A 14,750-nucleotide genomic window follows, 5' to 3' on the forward strand; every position below is an offset into this window, starting at 1 on the left:
GAACTAAAAGTTAAAGTTAAAAAATTGTTTTTTTTTAATGGACTTTCTATGTAATGATTAAAGGGTTCAAAATTTGAATTTCAATTTTTTTAATTATTAAAGGGCCCCTGTCTAGTACCATAAAACCCTGAAAATGTATGAACAGCGTCGTCTAAACTCTGCTGATTTTTACAGCAGTGAGCCCGATTGAAAAAGAAACCAAATTGGTTGTACATTTGTATATCTATATTTATAATCGCTATAGATATACTATTGATATCTCTCACCATAGTGTAATAGCGCCATATTGTTCTCTTTTAATATCAAGCGGGCTTGCTTACTGCTTGACTGTTGACAGTCGTGTCAGTTGGCTGCACTTCCCACGTCGGTAACGCAAATTTCTGACAACGCTGAATATAAACAACTTTATAACGTGACGTGATTGTTGATAATCATCGAGTGTTAAAGTTTGGATAACTTGAATCCGCGTGAAGATCTCAATTTTTACCTTCTGTTTCCAACATTTATATTTTATCTTCTCCGAGAACGACTTTATAAACTTTTAAAAGTAAGTGCAATCGAATATTTTAGCTTAGAGAAAAGCTTGCACTCTTGCAGCTTATAAGATAGATTTATTTCGTCAAAATTAACAATGAGAACTTTTTATGAATAAAACTTTACCCTAATAAGACTGCAAAATTGTATGATTAAAGTTTTTATACACTATTTTATACTCTTTCATAGATCATATCCTTTACAGTTTTATTAACATATAGAGGTTAGGAATCACTGGTTATCTTGGAATTACAAGTTCAATGTACCTATAATATATTTAATTATTTAAAAAAAACATAATTAATGATTATACTATCTATGACTTTTGTCAAGATGCCTAAAAGCGTGAAGGATGAGTCTGAACTCGAAGGAGATTCAATGTCACATGTTAGTAATGACAGTCCTGGTAATACATCTTCTTCAGAAAGTAGCGATGAACACAGTGATGGGGATTATGCTTCGGATATGGATGAAGAACTTTGTGAAAAAATCAAAGAAGAATGCTTAGAAAATATGGCCAATTTGGAAAAGCAATTCTATGCTCTTCGGGAAAAGTATGCAAATACTTTATGTAGTAATTAGTAGGAAGCTTGTATATATTGCATTGATAACATTACCATGTTTTATTTTTTAGACTTTATGAAGAAAAAATTCAACAAATTGATCAAAATCTAAAAGAAGTAAAAGAAGAAAAAGATGAACAATACCTCAAAGAAATAGCTGCTTTAAAAAAAGATATGGATGAAAAAGAAGGAGTAGCCGCAAGATTGAAAGCATTCAAATTAGAAAGTATCGAGCATGAGTTCCAATCAGAAGAATTAGCGGCTGGGCAAAATTATCGTAGTCAACAAGAACTATTATATGATGAAATGACTAGTGATATTTTAGAAAAAATTCGTAGACTTGAAGAAGACCGTAACAGTAGCGATATTCATACTGATTTATGGTTACATTCTAATGGTAAAAAGAAAAAGAAAAATACTCAAAAGAAGAAGGCTTTGTCTATATCTGGGCCTTATATCGTTTATATGCTTCAAGAATCAGAAATTCTTGAAGATTGGGCCCTAATTAAAAAGAGTTTAACAACTTATAAACCAGAAATCCAAATATAAATAATCCTATAGTAGAAATTTTGAAAAGATTTTGCTATTTTAATGTTAAATTTACTTTTGCAAGTTTAAAGTGGATTCATGTCAGTTTTTCATTTTTTTATAATTTATTCTCAACAAATTTTTTCAAGTAATCAAAATTCGATTATCGAAATAAGAGCACCAAAACCAGTCTATGAGTAAATATTTTGATCACATTTTTCGACATATATCCTACACTTATTTTGTGGCATTCTAGTTGTTAGTGTTTTTAAGTTCCCACAAATTTTCGTAGGCAATTTTTCATCAAATGTGTTTAAAATTTTATTTTTATTCTGGTTTAAGTATGCGTATGATAAACGCAAAAACTTTAATGATTTGATTATAAATCTGATTTTGTAAGTTACGTTTGGAAGAACTTGCTAACTATATTAGATTCAATAGCATTCATTCACAAGAGTATTTTACTGGATTTTTTCTTTCGATCTTGAAATATTATTGTTTGGTATTTTATCATATAATGCTAATAACAACCTTTGAATTTCTAATTTGAATAGAGAATTAAAGAAAAAAATTAAAGAGACTGGGTGTAACTGATTTTACAAATAATTTTACACCATTTAAAAAGTTAAGCGATTATTTTATAAAATTTAATATTTTGTAAAGTTTGTACATAAATCGATAGTAGTGTAATGTAATATAAAATTTTATGGAGAGTATTATTTTTAAAATGTTTTATAGGTAATATATCTTTATTGACTAAATCTGTATAGTTAAAATTAATAAACAATAAGTAGATTTATTATAAACATTTTGTTCATAGTACTTTAGACCTGATGTTCAAAGTAACAATATTTATTTCAATTATTACCATTAATATAGGTGTTTCCGAATCCGTGTAATAAATGAATATTTGTCGCTGTGAAAGGCAGCTAGTTTATTCATTTTTGTATTTAGTTTACTTATCAGTCAATTTACTTGCACCGCTTCCAATTATTCAACTAACTTCTGCTGCAAATCCCCTTGATATGTGCATTCTTCATTTACCGATCAGACGTAAAAGTTGGTAATATAGAACGAAGCGATAGATTTATAACGGAGCCAAGGTGTTTCAGTTAACTCAAAAGCTTCACCACTTGTGTTTTTTTTCATGTTCTTAATACGGATGTAAATTTTTCACATTTACTTCCGAATACGGCAGTTAAATTGATCACAATTTTTCTCGCTTAGTGAATCATTCTTGGGCTGGTCGATTTCTGTTGAAAAAACCCAGCTTGTAAAGTATAGAAGTCAAGGCAGCCAACGAAATGACTCCCATTAATACTGACGATACGATGATCCACAAAGCAACCGACTTATTTTCCGATCGCTTCGAAAAAATCGTGTTGACGTACTTCACTTTCGGTCGATCGGTCAGTTCGACGTTGGTACTGGGTACTGTTATGTGCGCGTGACCGTTGCTCGCGAAATTTATCGCTTCCACGTCGTCGTTCGTTTGCGCTTTAATGAAAAAAAAAGAGATGAAAATAAAAAATTTTTCTCGTCGATAAAATTTTTGAATGATATATGATAAGCCGTAAGCACTCACTGTTAGCGATTTGAGCTATTTCTACGTCGATTTTAACAATAATCCTGGCTACCGAAGTCCTCGTTTCGAAAGGGCCCAATTTGCAGGTATAATCCTCGCAGCCGATTAGACCGTCTGTACAATTGACGAACAGACTTTTTGCTTGTTCTTTGGCAACGATCGACGGATCGAGACCAACTCGGCTACCCGCTTCGGTGGCGTTCCGTTCGATCGTCGTCCGCTCGCAATCGTAGTAACGCTCGTCCAGATACACTTGGATCTGGCTGACTTTTGCGAACTCTATACCGCGCCAAGTTATTGGCACACTGATGTTAAAATCCATCTGATTTATCGGAGTGTTGCCGAAGGCCAAAATCTCGTAGAGGTGGACGAACGTAAATTTTTTCATTTTATCCTCGTCGAAATCTTGCTGAAAGTAGGAGTAAGTTTCCTCGTAGGACTGCCTGAAATTCAAGGACGATGGCATAATTAAGTTTTCCTGAAAAGGTGCAGGATAAAAATGACGAAGTCTCACCCGGTGAGGGCTACGTCGGCGTCTATCTCGAAATTAATCCTCAGAGTTTGATTATTATTGGATGGGTCGTACTCTTGGTTTTGAGTCGTCGAGAAGATTTCGATGTCTTTGAACTTGTCGGTACTGTTAACCGAGTCCATGTCCAACTCCAAATTCAGTTGTTTCTACTCGAAATCATCGGATCAATAGTGTCACTCTCATATACGTTTTATCGCCAGCAAGCCTCGCTCGTAAAAAATATACTCACGAAACGTCGCAAGGGATTGCCGAGATTGCAGAGCACGTGTATCGAGCCGTTCGGCCCGAGTCTCTGGCCGCACTCGGAGGGTATCCTGGCCAGCTCGATGGGCCGCGGGATCAGCAGCTGCACCTGAGCGCCGTAGGCCGGCTCCAGGGTGTTCTCCACGTTGAGCTGCAGCCGTACCTGGTCGCGCGAGCCCAGCACGTACTTGTCGCCCGGGGCCGCCAGGTCGCTGATCACCCGCAGCTTGAGATCGGACAGGCAGACGTTGTCGGCGCCGCAGTCGAGGACGTAGGCGAGCTTCAGACTGTCGGAGCTTCTCGAGGCGCGCCGATTGACGATCGGACAGTCGCCGATCGAGCAGGAGCGCTCGTCGATGCGCGCCTCGACGCCGATCTCGATCGGGTCGATCACGTTCTGATTGTCTTGCTGCAACGAGATCGTCAGGTTTAATCGAGGATACGAAGGAATTAGCGGTCGATAATGATTTGAGCAGACTTCTTACCCGCAAGCTAATCTTGAAAGGGGTACACTTGGTATCGCCAATCTTCAGTGTTTTCGAGATGGGGAATTTATTGAGAAAATTCCGGTCGCTCGCGGAGCCTCTTTTATGGTAGTCGTCGATCTTCAAATACTGAACGATCTCTGCACCAAAAAAATAAATCCCATTTTATAAATAAGCCTGTACATACAATACGAGCCAATGTTTTTTTCATTTTGTACGCACCCAGAGTATCGGGCACATTGACGCCGCTGTAGCGAGCGCAAACGGCCGCGACGAAGTGCGTCGAGTTCTGCAGCAGGGTGAAATTGTCGTTCTTGACCAGATGCACGTGGAGCGCGATCACGGGCCGAGCACGCAGTAGCACCGCCTGGTCGGACAGGTAGGCGCCCACGGCCAGGTCCAGGTAGCCGTCGCCGTCGACGTCCCTCGGCTGGCCGATCGACGCGCCGAATCCGCGCATCGCCGCCGACAGATCGGCCGCGGCTATGCGCTGCGACGCTCGCTGATCCAGTCCTCCGCGGGCGCCACCGTTGAAGATGTAGACGGCGCCGCGGCCCTGCTCCTCGTAGGGCGCGCCCACGGCCAGGTCGCCGTAGCCGTCGAGGTCGAGGTCGCCGAGGCAGGCCACGCTCGTGCCGAAGCGCGCCCAGGCCGCCTCGCCCGAGATCCGCTGCAGCTCGAAGTTAAACTGCGCGCGACAATTGTTACAATTTTCGTAATTCATCATCGATTATACACCCTTACGCGTTATTTTGCGATGTTATGACTCACTTGTCCTCGGGAAACGTAAGCGTAAACGCGTCCCTCGTCGCCGCCCTCGGCTCTGCTCCAGAGGGGCGCGCCGACGATCAGGTCGTCCCGCTGGTCGCCGTTGACGTCGCACGAGGCCAGGCTCGCCCCGAAGTACTCGCCCTGCTGCTCGCCCTTCCAGATCTGCTTCAGCTGCATCGGCTCTTGGCTGTAGCGTGGAAACGAGTAGACGAGCACCTTGCCCCGGAGCTCGGCGCCTCTGGGCGCTCCGGACGCGTAGTAACGTCGGCCGCGCTCGTAAAAACGACCCGACGTCATGGAGTAGCCTGTACCGAGCGCAACAAAAACGATCACCGTCGACCGATCAGCTTTCTCAATTTTATACGAGTTACGAACGAAATTACGTACCGAACAGATCGCTGAACTCGAGGTACCAGGAGTCGACGACGTCGAGCACGACGGCCGAGTCGAAGGGCCGGCGCTGAGCGCGCTCGTTGAGTATCACGGCCGAGCCGGTCCAGTGGAAGATGCCGGGCGCCCCGAGGGCCAGATCGCCGAGGTCCGGGCTCAGATGGGCCGAGAAGCCCGCCTGGCCCATGCCGTAGTAGAAGACGTTGCTGTCGCCGGCCTGGATCACCTCCATGTCGACGCCCGCCCCGGTGAGCAGCGGCACGTGGCGCCGGACCACGTCCAGCCGATTGAAGGCCTCCGGGCTGCTGATGTGCGCCGAGTAGCACATGCCGCTCATGTACCAGTACTCGTCCGCGAGCCTCGGTCTGTAGCTCTTTTTCCACCTGGGAGCGCAAACCTGCGTGCGTGATACATCGACGGATGATGATATGCATTGAAAATCGTCAGCAGTTAGGATATTCCATTTTATTATTGTGTCATGCTCGGCTTGCATATCGTATAAGAGAAAATACACCGACTTATTATTCATTCATTCGAGAAAAAAATCATGTGTCCCTCCTAGAAATGCTCAAAATAACGACGAAAATATGACGGTTTAAATGTTTTACAGTATAAGACCGTTAATTTGCTTGTGTTTAACGATTGGTCTGTTTCAACCATGTTAAAATTATTAAGCGCATTTTAAAGGGCCTGTAAGAGACAGTTAACAAGATAGTATTTCTTGTTAATAGTGTTTTTAAGTTGCCAAAAATTTTCGCAATCCATTTTTCATAAAATGCATCTAAAATGTCATTTTTATCCTAGTTTTAGTATCCTTATGATAAATTCAAAAACTTTAATAATTTGATTATAAATCTGATTTTGTAAGTTACGTTAGGAAGAACTTGCTAACTGTTAATAGATTCAATAGCATTCATTCGCAAAAGTATTTTACTGAATTTTTTCTTTCGATCTTGAAATATTATTGTATGGCATTTAATGCTATTAACAGTCTTTGAATTTATAATTCGAATAGAAAATTAAAAAAAAAATTAAAGAGACTGAGTATAACTGATTTTACCAACAATTTTACACCATTTAAAAATACGGGGTCAGCAAGTATAGACCTTATTGGCAAAATATTAGCCACGAAATATTGAGCATTTCTCACAGGAGTTATATGTAACTTTTCAACATGCAAACAAACTAAAAATTAAATACCATTGAATTACACACCACATACCCGACGTTTCCTGAAAAAATTGAGATCTTTTGCAATGGAACCGTTCAGGAATGTATGGGATTTCGAATGAAAATTGTATTTTAAAAAATGTATACTTTTTTGTATAAAAATTTATACTCCTGAAAAGTTCCATAGCGAATAATCCCAATTTTTTCTGTGAATTCGTGCCATAGAACCCAATGGTATTTTGCTTTTCAGTGGGCTTACATAATCAAAAAAATTACATACGATATTTAAATGACTGTTTTTCGCTCAATGAATATTAACGAGTCAGCGTATTTCCCCACACATATATATACGTACCGCGACTTTCGGAACGCTGCCGTTGGCGACGGCGATGTTGGCCCCGAGCCAGGCGTAGTCGCGCTTCGGCTCGAAATTATCGCCCAGCAGCGGCTGCTCCTGGTAGCCGGAGTCGAGCTGCCACTCGTCGCAACCCCGATCGTTCCTCGTCGCGTCGATCGGACACTTGTAGACGGCGCCGGGCTCGAGCACACGGCGCTCGCCCGTGACGCGCCGCGACGAATTGGCCCGGGGAGCCCCGACGAGGAGCAGCGCGTCCTTGCCGTCGCTCGAGCTCGCGTACAGACCCACGGAGAAGCCGAAGTAGCTCGCCCGACTCGACGAACCCTTGAACGGGTCGACAAACAGTCTTGCGCTCTCGACGTTCAGGTTGTAGGCTCTCGCGATCGCGAACGGCCCCGACAGCGTCAGGAGCACGAGAAGGACTAGCCGTCGATTCATCATTTTTGGTATTGTATATTCAGTCTTTCTTGAGTTGATTTCTGTTGCAAAAAATTAAACTTTTATCGTGCTGGGCAAAAATATTGCATGGAAATTTTATGAATTCGAACTAGGTTGTAGATACACAAATGAAAAGAAAACACCTTACTCGAAGTCTCGTTTCAATAATCCGGTTTTATCCAATAGAAAACGATATTGTTTACGCCAAGTTCTTTTTATAACGAATCAAACTATAATATGTAAATTAGAACACAATCCACGAGGCACGTCGCAACTTTTATCTTTTTAAAAAAATCTCTCAAGAATTATCCTTATATAGATATGAGTGAATCGATGAAAATCTGTGCACCTGAGAACTGCGTCCGGTAAAAACTGTATGAATCAAAAGTTTGGGAAGATTCTTACTCACGTCGGAAGTAATTACAAAGCGCGACGGATCTATGCGCGCGATTACTCATCCGCTACGCGATTTCCCACTTCACCACGGCGTTCGTCGCGTATATACGCACGAGGATCAGCTAACGACGCGCGAGAAACGATCATAGTGATCGGTCGAATCGAGTGTGTGGTTTTTTTTGCTTTTATTATTAGTGACGCGCTGCACTCGGTAATGTCATAAGCATATCGTGCACGTCGTCTCTCTATGGTAAATATAATATGTCATTTCTGCGAGTGTCGCTAAGTGTACTCGAATTCAATTAGCCAAAAAGCATTGAATATTCATCGTTGAATGCAACCCGAGAGGTTGTTGTTTCGTGCGCGCCGAGGGACTGGTATCGGTATGTACAAATACGCAGGTATACATCGTAGAAAGTTGTTTGACATACCTGCTGGATCGCCAACGTCGACGCACGATCTCAACTCGACATTATATATAGAAAGTTTGGTCAGCAAAATCCATCGAAAGCAAGCGCGATCGAATGCTCAATCGATGAGAATTCTTTTTAAACCGTGCCAGCCATGAGAACCCGTTCGATTTTGAAAAGCGCGATCGGAGTGAAAAATTTCCATTTTTCATTCGCAAGCGTCGCGCGCGATTGCCGAGTTATGGATTTGAAATTTTAACACATGTATATATCAATGATGTATCTCGGACGCTTGTTGTATTGCGGTGCAACGAGCACAATCTCACTGAAGCAGTTATCTCGCGCGCGGCTGCGAGGAGCGATGGGCCACGACTGAATCGGCGAATCAGCGACCCGCAGGAAGGATACGCGCACGCCTTGCAGTCTGAGAAAGAGAGAGAGAGAGAGAGAGAGAGAGAGAGATTATTATACGTGTGTACGCGGATACTCGCGGATGATATCACTACTCGATTTCTGTGTTGGAAGAGCAGAAATATATTTAAAGTGCAGCCGCGAGTAGCAAGTATATAATGATGAGGCTATCCGCGTGTGTAAAGTGTCATCGTTGTCAATGGTCATCGAGCGGTACTCGATTTTTATTTCATCTTTTCTCTCTCCTTTTCTTTTTTTTTCTCGTTGCTCAATATCAGATGTATATTATATATTGCGCTCGATCCGAAATGTTGGCGCGAATATTCATACAAGTAATGAGATTTTATTCGCTGATGCAGCTCGCTATAATAATGGACGTGGTGATTTTTTTTTCCTTACTTTTCAATGACTCATCGCAATTTGATTATGTGCCGAACATTTTTAAATGCACACTATCACGGGTGTGATAAAGCACGCCTGAATTTCAAATGATACCCATACTACATGTCGCAAATACTCGTCTTTTACAACGATATTTCCATTTCAAAATTGACCATAATAACATTACTCGAACTGGAATTCAAAAAGGATTATTGCAACGTGTAACTAAATGACTTTAATCGGTTCCGACCGGCGAAAAGTATATCACAAGTCGCCATTATACATGCAAATATTTTTTATGATTCCATAATAATTTCGTTGATAAAACATTAATAGTTAATTTTTAAAATAACATTTTTTCACAAGAGGCCAATACTATTTTTTATAAACAAAAAAATTATTTTGTATTTCATCAATTGATTATCAAAATCTATTTAAAACTTTGAGCCTGGCATAAATATGATTTTTAATTAAAAATTATACGTATATGGTTAAAATGAAGTTTAGTGCGTTGCAAATAAATACAGCTAGTCGATACTTTTGAAAGTAAATTTTATGCAAGTATTTCGTTGAATATAAGTTAGGTACAATCATTTTTTTGTCAATATAAACTTTTTCCTTTTGTGGTACTAAAGATTCATTAAGACTTTTATAAATTGCAATAATAAATAAATTAATACATATACTTATTAAGGTATGTTTTCAATGGTATTTTATCCTAAGTTAGTATTTTATGAGACAAAAGGAAGGTTTCAAAAATAAGTTCCACCTTATTGTATATGCATATGATTTATAAATATGTACATTTCAATTAAATTTACATAAATATACTTATATAATAAGTTTTCACTGATATACAAAAGATTTACCGAATAAAAATTTACAGATGGTACAGTTAAAAAATTAAAAATGAAAGCATAAAATCGATTGATTTACTACTCTACATTTCAAAAGTAGTTTGTAATTAACATACTTCTGATTTCGTATATATACAAAATGTCATCTTTTTAATTTCGAGTGCGGCGAAAAAAATATTGAGGTTCTAATGTTACAAATTGAGACTTTTCATCACAAAATTACCGTCCACGCCAACTACCGCCACGATTATTTTGATTTGATCTTTGTTGCGGTCTCCTATCTTGATACCCTGGATTATTTTGATGAGGTCTACGCGATTGATCATGTTGTTGAGAATAATTCCTTTGTTGGTTTCTAGGATGAGGTTGTTGGGACTGATATCCAGCTGTCATATAGCCACCAACCCATGGTCCAGCTGTGTTGGGATGATTTTGGTATCGATGTTGATTACCTTGGTACTGTTGCATACCTTGGTATTGTTGATTTCCTTGATAATGTTGTTGACTTCTATAATGCTGATTGTTCGACCCACCTCTAGAGCCTCTCTGCAATGACGTTGGTGGAGGAATGCTAGCATAAACTTGTTGTCGACCATTATTAACGTGATGCCTGTAAATTAATAAATTGAGTACTTTAGTTGCAAAATAATTACAATTAAACACATAAAGTGCATAAAAGACAAAGAGTAAAAATAAACATTTTCAATTAAATTTTCTGATCTAAAATTCTAGCATTTAAACGAATACTCAGAAAAAAATATTATAAACACAATTCACATAATATCATTTTTACTCTTATTATCATATTAATCTACTATTTACAGTGTATGAAATTCTTACCCTAACATTCTGTGACCAGCATTATCCAAAGATGCGCTTTTGTGAGAAGGAACAAAACCAGTTTGAGGTTTCCACTGATTGCGTCCTTGATTCATTTGGTCAAAGTCTTGAGGTTTCAAAACTCGGGGTGGCTCTTCCGCACCTTCAAGTTTCACAGCAGGAAATATGTAATCTATTCCATACTTAGGATCTCGGAACCTTGTACAAATGACCTGGTTATTCCTAACTGGCACTGTATTAATTGGGGATGGAAGAGTAGCCCCTATTCCAACACAATCTTTCGCTAATAACACTGTTCCTCGCATACCATCTATACAAACTTCAACTTCAGAATCATATCCAATATTATTATCATACAATGCTTTTAAAAATTTGTAGCCACCGTTACTAGGTCCTACATACAACCTATCATCTCCACGAACGTTCCTTTTTTCTGTAATGAAATATGATTGATTAAATATATTCATGTGCAATAAGACTTCAATAATAAATAAGTTCCACAATTATTTTTCTAACTTACTTTCTGCTTCTGTGAGTAAATCATAGTAAGGTTCTAATGCCTTGAATAGTCTTTGCTCTTCAACAAATGGTAAAAGTGCTACACCTTGCCAAGCAAACTTTTTACCATTCAAATCAATTTTAAAATCCTCTGGATAAAAATCTATAATTGGAGAAACAGGGTCAGACATTAATTTAGCCCATGGAGTGGGCACATGTTTACTACTAGCTGCTGGAAATACACCCATTAACTGCTCCAATGGTTTGAACTGGCATCAAAAAAAGACATAATTTAGTTAGCAAAATTGTACAAATTATCTAGGCTCATTCAATTTTTACACGCATTTGGTTAAAATACTTACAGGAACAGTATTTCTTTCAAATTCAGTTGATAATCCACTAATATTTACAAAATCACTAGCAAAAGGAGCATAATGATAAGGAAAATACCATTTCCATGACGGACAACCTTGATAATAGTAACGTAAGACCCAACATAAGCCTCTGACATAATGTAGAGCCACATTGTTTCTGCACAAAGAAAAAAAAACATTCAAAGTAAAACATAACTAATAATGGTTTAGTTGAGATTGAATTTTGAACTTGATAATGTACCTGAATGCAATGTTTTCTGGTAGTACATCGAATTTAGATTCATAATAGCGATCTTTGAATCCATCTTCCCATAATCTAACTTCATCATGAGCCTGATCATCCTCTTCCTCAGTTTCTTCATGTTTGCGCTTTCGTGGATTTGGTTCTACATCAAGCTTGGCTGAAGTTCCTTGTAGACTTTCTTGCACCGCTTGAGTATTATAATTTCTACCTTGAACACGCATCTGATATGCTTCATATCTAGCGTTAACAACAGGTGTCGTCGCTTGCCCCAAAGCCTATAAAATTAAATTTAAGTTGAATCATATATTTTTGATAAAATTTTCATTCCAAAGAAAAAAAGTATTAAAAAACGTACATACCTGTGGGGCAAATTGTCCAGTAGGGGTCCAGGCTGGTCTTTGGTTGCTGATGGATTGAGTTCTTCTTTTTTTAGCTTTTTCACGTGCTTTAAAAGACAATTCATTTTGTTGTCTTTTTTTGAAGATTTCATCTTCAACATTACCAAGATCATCTAAGATTAATTGAACTCTGTCCAGATTAACATCTCCACTATCAGTCAAAAATCCCTAAAACACATTGCAACATTTTATTTCCATATTCATTAGAATTTTTAAATTGTTAAAAAATGATGAAGTACATACCCCAGTTTTGTAGACAGTTTTTTTGTACAAATTAACCAGTCGATCGATTGCGTTCTCTCTTATTTCTAATGAAGGTAAGTGGGGTAAAAAGTCATTTCCTACAAAAAAACACATAAACACCCAATCATCTATGGCTCTTTCAAAGTCATATTCGAAAGGTAGTCCAGGCATTTGCAATTCTCGCTCTAAATATTCTCTAAGAACATTAAGTCTAACAAAAATAAATTGACATTCTGCAGCAAAAATTTTTTCCCCTTCTGGTTGATCAGGATCCGATCCTACACAATCTTGCATTTCATGACCTAACTGGCCACATATATCACAAGGTCTGGGTTTGTTTGGTTTAAATTCTTCCCGAATAATTGTGAAATTAGGTTCATGTGTTGCTAAACCCAACATTATCAAATCAGCATCAGCTCCACAAAGAACATGTTGAGTATTAGGATCATGGTCCGGTTGTGCTGAACAATATAACAATAAAATTAGTATAAAAATTTATGATGAATTTAAAAAGAAAAATAGAACATTTATTGTACCTCTTTGTTTTCTAATGTAGTCCATGATTTTGTGTTCTCCTTCTCCTGGAACATTGGCATCACTCAATATTACTTTAATATTTTTCCAACCGGGATCATTGTTCAATCGGTCATGTATGTAGTAATGCAAACAAGCTGATAATCTTGCCATGAAAGGTGTACCAGGAGTAATGCAATTACTATCAAAATGCTCTCCTTTCGGTTTCTCTGGAGGTAGCTGAACCCCTCGAGCTGACATTTCTGAACGCACTCTGGATACTTCCATTATTTTTTCAGTTGTTTCTTTAGATGCCCTGAAACGTCTGGATCGTTGTTGATTCATTTTAGCTCTTGGTGCAACACCATCAATAGCCATATACAATAATTTACGAGGTCTAACAATTCTAAACAGCCTGTCAATACATTCAAAAATGGCCTCCATCATCTCATCTTCATTTCTTGGTGCCGGTTTATCTTCAGGATGTGTACAAGGATGAATAATACCATTCATATCCAAATACAAATTATCGAACTCCACTCCATTCGGATTTGGTTCCAATGTATTGACCGGTACTTGCTCTCCATCAACATTACTGGGTTTACTCTCAATACAATCGATAATCACCGAAGGATACTTTCTGCTCAACCAACGAAAAAATGCAGGTACTCCCATTTTGATTAAGTTTTGGTGTTTGACACACGACACAAATGTTCTTGAACGAGTCGATAAATGATAATTTGATAATCACTCACACACACACACTCTCTTTTATACACAATTTGGGGTTAGGAACGAGTTAAGACGCCACACTACTTTGCAGTTCGCTGCAAGCAATGTTCGCTGCAGCTACAGTAGTGATTAGTGGGCAGTGGCCAGTGGGTAGACTGCTTGAGGCTCTGTATGCGCGCGACGGCGGCGGCAGCGATACGAACTAAACGGCGTTCCACGCACACGAGTTTTTTCGTAAACCTCCAGTTTACGCACTCTGCAAATTAACCGAAAAAATCTGGGAAATATTTAAAACATAATTTTTTGTAGCATTTTTTCTGCTGAATCCAGTGGTATAATTGGTTATGCCTTAAAAAATTATTTTCATTGATAAAAAATGAATTTTTGATTTTTTTGAATAACTGAAATATCGCAAAATCGGGCTTGAATAAAAAGACAAAGAGAAAAATAAACGAACGAAAAGAAGAAAAATAAACAAAAAAAATACATATTATGTTTCGAAATGTCGAATTTACTAATCGCAAGTGTTATTTTTCATGTCTTCGTACACGGTCAAGAACAATTTTTGCAATTACTCACTATTTTTTGTCAAATTCTTTTTATAAACTCTATCACACATTGCAAGGCTCTTTCAACTACATCATTGACACACTGTAATTTTTTACAGATTTCTTGGACACAAGAATAACTTTCACTCTCAGCCCATTCACTCGGGTCTAAATCCAAAAAGTCTTTGGGAATTCCCGTAATATCGAAAAAGTTCATACTCTTTTGCGTCACAAATCTGGATAATTTGACATTTTTCAAAGTAACATCTTCAATATTAGCTAGTAAATCTCTGTCCCCTTGATTGTAC

At 38.7% G+C, this 14,750-nt stretch overlaps 3 protein-coding genes across 4 annotated transcripts; 1 reads left to right on the forward strand and 2 right to left on the reverse strand.

Moving 5' to 3' along the window:
- Positions 1-344: 344 nt before the first annotated feature.
- On the forward strand, positions 345-2,278 carry LOC106651832 (breast cancer metastasis-suppressor 1-like protein). Its single transcript, XM_014370499.2, has 3 exons — positions 345-547; positions 868-1,088; positions 1,169-2,278. The coding sequence occupies exons 2-3, from the start codon at positions 868-870 to the stop codon at positions 1,644-1,646; spliced, it is 699 nt and encodes a 232-aa protein (XP_014225985.1). The 5' UTR covers positions 345-547; the 3' UTR covers positions 1,647-2,278.
- Positions 2,251-8,757, reverse strand: LOC106651831 (integrin alpha-8-like). 2 transcript variants are annotated; one of them, XM_014370498.2, is made up of 10 exons: positions 8,425-8,757; positions 7,157-7,638; positions 5,629-6,028; positions 5,242-5,546; positions 4,693-5,158; positions 4,471-4,610; positions 3,972-4,394; positions 3,725-3,888; positions 3,211-3,653; positions 2,251-3,122 (listed from the first exon to the last, which is right to left on the reverse strand). In XM_014370498.2, the coding sequence occupies exons 2-10, from the start codon at positions 7,598-7,600 to the stop codon at positions 2,857-2,859; spliced, it is 3,051 nt and encodes a 1,016-aa protein (XP_014225984.1). In that variant the 5' UTR covers positions 7,601-7,638; positions 8,425-8,757; the 3' UTR covers positions 2,251-2,856. The 2 variants fall into 2 exon arrangements, with proteins under 2 accessions (XP_014225984.1, XP_023315839.1); XM_023460071.1 differs by lacking the exon at positions 8,425-8,757 and adding an exon at positions 7,746-7,935.
- A 1,044-nt stretch (positions 8,758-9,801) lies between these two features.
- Positions 9,802-14,021, reverse strand: LOC106651838 (5'-3' exoribonuclease 2 homolog). Its single transcript, XM_014370515.2, has 8 exons — positions 13,186-14,021; positions 12,650-13,110; positions 12,368-12,574; positions 12,006-12,283; positions 11,753-11,921; positions 11,413-11,659; positions 10,893-11,325; positions 9,802-10,662 (listed from the first exon to the last, which is right to left on the reverse strand). The coding sequence occupies exons 1-8, from the start codon at positions 13,835-13,837 to the stop codon at positions 10,272-10,274; spliced, it is 2,838 nt and encodes a 945-aa protein (XP_014226001.1). The 5' UTR covers positions 13,838-14,021; the 3' UTR covers positions 9,802-10,271.
- Positions 14,022-14,750: the final 729 nt, after the last annotated feature.

This window comes from Trichogramma pretiosum, unplaced genomic scaffold, assembly GCF_000599845.2.
Source record: "Trichogramma pretiosum strain Unisexual culture from Peru unplaced genomic scaffold, Tpre_2.0 scaffold42, whole genome shotgun sequence".
Lineage (NCBI taxonomy): Eukaryota > Metazoa > Arthropoda > Insecta > Hymenoptera > Trichogrammatidae > Trichogramma > Trichogramma pretiosum.

Bases quoted from the DNA above. Each gene is read 5' to 3' on its own strand.
- LOC106651832 (XM_014370499.2), top strand. From the start codon at position 868: ATGCCTAAAAGCGTGAAGGATGAGTCTGAACTCGAAGGAGATTCAATG. The intron at 1,089-1,168 runs GTATGCAAATAC...TTTATTTTTTAG, and splicing joins TTCTATGCTCTTCGGGAAAA to ACTTTATGAAGAAAAAATTC.
- LOC106651831 (XM_014370498.2), bottom strand. From the start codon at position 7,600: ATGATGAATCGACGGCTAGTCCTTCTCGTGCTCCTGACGCTGTCGGGG. The intron at 4,611-4,692 runs GTGCGTACAAAA...TTTTTGGTGCAG, and splicing joins CAATGTGCCCGATACTCTGG to AGATCGTTCAGTATTTGAAG. The intron at 3,654-3,724 runs GTGAGACTTCGT...CTTGAATTTCAG, and splicing joins GCCGACGTAGCCCTCACCGG to GCAGTCCTACGAGGAAACTT.
- LOC106651838 (XM_014370515.2), bottom strand. From the start codon at position 13,837: ATGGGAGTACCTGCATTTTTTCGTTGGTTGAGCAGAAAGTATCCTTCG. The intron at 11,922-12,005 runs GTACATTATCAA...TTCTTTGTGCAG, and splicing joins CCAGAAAACATTGCATTCAG to AAACAATGTGGCTCTACATT. The intron at 10,663-10,892 runs GTAAGAATTTCA...ATTAATTTACAG, and splicing joins GCTGGTCACAGAATGTTAGG to GCATCACGTTAATAATGGTC.